The sequence below is a fragment of the Nansenia antarctica genome, assembly GCF_963989245.1.
Source record: "Nansenia antarctica genome assembly, chromosome: 11".
Lineage (NCBI taxonomy): Eukaryota > Metazoa > Chordata > Actinopteri > Argentiniformes > Microstomatidae > Nansenia > Nansenia antarctica.
The window spans coordinates 11916167-11919174 of record NC_137681.1 but is presented as its reverse complement, the minus strand read 5'-3'; the positions used below and the strand labels follow the sequence as shown (position 1 = coordinate 11919174).

The window sequence follows — 3008 nt, the reverse complement described above, 5'->3', positions numbered from 1 at the left end:
GGTGAGAGGCCCCAGGCTGTGTCCGTCTAGGGCTGAGACGGAGAGGGGGGTCTCGAGGGCAACGAGGGGAACGGCAGCTGAGCGGGCCAGCTGGGCGTCCATAAAGTTCTCGTCTGCTCCCGAGTCAATAATGGCCTCGACCGTGAGGTTCTGCCCCTGCCAGGAGAGGGTGACAGAGAACCTGGCTGGGCTGGTGGTAGGTGGGGATTGAGAGAGACGGCTCACCCGGATTCCCCCTTCGGGTGAGCCTGCCCTTTTGATAGGGACGGGCAGGTGTCACGGAGGTGTCCCTTCTCTCCACAGTAGAGGCACAGGCCCTGGGCCCTTCTCCTCTCCTTCTCCGCCGTGGTGAGGCGGGCTCGACCAAGCTGCATCGGCTCCTCGCCAGTGCATGGGGTGTAGGTCGACTCCCGTGCGGAGGAGGGGTTGGCTGTGACGATAGGGTCCTGGGGGCGTGGCGAGCTGGTCTGGTAGCGCCCTCTCTCTCTCCGACGCTCCCGGGAGCGCTCGTCAACGTCGATGGCTAGGGCCACTAGTTCGTCCAGGGCGGCGGGTCTGTCCCGGACGAGCTCGTCCTTGATGGCCTCACTCAGCCCCTGGCGGAAAGCAGATCGCAGTGCCCTGTCATTCCATCCGCTTCCGGCTGCCAGGGTGCGAAACTCGGTAGAGTAGGCCGCCGCGGTCCGGTTCCCCTGGTGGAGTGACATCAGTCGCGCCCCGACCTCCTGTCCTGCAGTGGGGTGGTCGAAAACCCTCTTGAACTCCGTGAGGAAGGTAGCGTAGTCACCGAACAGGTCAGGGCGGGCGCAGAGGGTGGCCTGGACCCAATTCAGGGCGTCGCCGGTGGTGAGGTTGGTGATGAACGCCACCCGGGCTGCCGGCGACCAGAACTGGCTGGGCTGATGGGAGAACACCAACTCGCACTGGAGGATGAAGCCTCGGAACTGGGCGAAGGCTCCGTCGAAGGGGCGGGGGCTGGCTAGGTGGGGCTCCCGTGGCTGTCCAGTAGGTGGTGCCGGTAGCTGGGCAGGGTCAGGGAGAGCAGGGGGGGGGGCAAAGGCTGCGAGCGCGGCCACCTGTGCTGTAAGCGTTTGGGTCGTAGAGATGAGGTGCTGCATCTGGGTGGCGCGGTGCTCCTGGTTAGCCTCCTGGGTTGTCAGGCGAGTGTTCAGGGCCTGGCACGCTGTAGCGGCCGCCTGGAGGAGGTGAGTGTGTTCCGCGAGGATCTGGATAGCCGTCGGGCCGGATCCAGGGGTGGGAGATGGTGTCCGGTCCTTCGTGTCGTCTGAGCCCAATTGCATGGTCAGTTCTTCTGTTATGACACGGGGGCGAGGGAGCTCAAGGACACGACACCGGAGGCAGAATATAGTGTTAGCCCCGTAGGGTATTTATTTACAGTGCAGGTGGGTGGAAACACAGATGATGAGTCCGGAGGTTTCAGCCTGGCGGGCTGGGGGTTTCAACCTGGCGGGATGGCGGTAGTGGTTGGCATAGGCTGTGGAGGAACAGGAAAGCAGGGTAAGTCTCCACGGTAGGCCAGTACACAAGATATCAACGAATCACAAGAATAGGCACAAGAGCAAAGTTCATAACTAATCGCAGAGGATACTTGCCAGGTCATTCTTAGGGAAGAACTGACGGTGAATGAAGGGAGTCCAGGGTAGATGTAGCCAGAGGGTTAATTGGGAGTGGAGACAGGTGTGTTGGTTTGACTGTGGCTGGATAACCCTCCAATCACCGGGAACGAGCTTCACCTGCGGCGGAGAGCACGCTGTGCTCGAGTTGTGGGGGCGGGTGCTCGAGCTGTGGGGGCGGGAGAGGGCGTGTGTGACGGCCCAGCCGTAACATCAAGTTCATCTTGAAATTCCATAAAACGTTTAATTTTTGGTTCATACCAGTCCGTCTGGTCGTACCCTTTCTCCTCCTCAGGGTGAAGCACTTGCACTGATTTATGAAGTCTTTTGAATTCATTGAGATTTGTATTGAACACATCCATACGATTGACAACATTTTCAACATCATTCTCTTGCATCAGAGCTTTTATTTCCTTCATTTTTCTTGTCAAAGCACTCAGATTCCCTCTGCGTGTCCCAATTAATTTAGTTAATGTTTCATTTGCATTTTGAATTGGACCTTCGTCCGGTTTTGTGTTACTGTAACCTAACTAATGAATAATGGGAATGCCATCCAGGATTCAAGTTAACCTTTTATTCAAGAACAGGTGATAACAGCATGGTACTCCGGGCACTGCCTGGCTTACTCTGGGACCCCGGCTATATAACAGGTAACTCCCGCCCAACACCTCTGGGGTTCCCCTACTGGCGTGGGGTGGTACTACAGGTAGTCTAACCAGGATATCACATCCCTCCCCCCTTAAACTGAACCTACCACGGGACCTGAGACACAACATAAACAATAAAATTATAATTATTCTTCCCTTGCAAAACTAGGAAGGTGGCTTTAATATGCCTCTGATTGGACGTACAGGGATGTTATGTCACCATAACAGACTCAGGCGCATTTGTTTCCGGGATTGTTTTGTTACACTTCTACTAGACACAGAGCAATGAAAACACACCTCTGAGTACGTGTTTGATTCTTCATTCCAGGCATTTTCAACAAAAAATGTAAATAATAGTGCGTATGTATGTATGTATGTATGTGTGTTTAAGATTACAAATTGTTTGAAAGTATGGTATGAGGACCCCAGGAAGAATAGCTACTGCATATTTGCTGTATCTAATGGTGGATCCAAATAAATAAACAAACAAACACGCATTACGATGAGCCTGTCCTCCGATTTCTACCTCCACCAGCCTCCAATGGTCCTTACATAAGTAAGTGTCTTGGTGGCGACGTCATCCTATTCACAGTCTGTCCTCAACCTCAAACCTCCTCCTGTGCCTGTCTTCCCAGCATGCCCCGGGAGTGCCAAAGATCCTGGTGGGGAACCGGCTGCACCTGGCCTACAAGCGTCAGGTGACCACGGAGCAGGCCCAGGTGTACGC

General features: G+C 55.1%; 1 protein-coding gene across 1 annotated transcript in view; it reads left to right on the top strand.

Annotated features, from left to right (window-relative positions):
- Positions 1–2232: 2232 nt before the first annotated feature.
- LOC308167798 (ras-related protein Rab-40B-like) overlaps positions 2233–3008 on the top strand; it is a gene marked incomplete at its 5' end in the record, with an annotated part of 2681 nt that continues 1905 nt past the window's right edge. The window contains 2 exons of the mRNA XM_080542276.1: positions 2233–2331; positions 2917–3008. The exon at positions 2917–3008 is cut by the window's right edge and continues 131 nt beyond it. Of these exons, the coding sequence (XP_080398402.1) occupies positions 2233–2331; positions 2917–3008 (191 nt within the window). The remainder of the gene's footprint in view (positions 2332–2916) is intronic.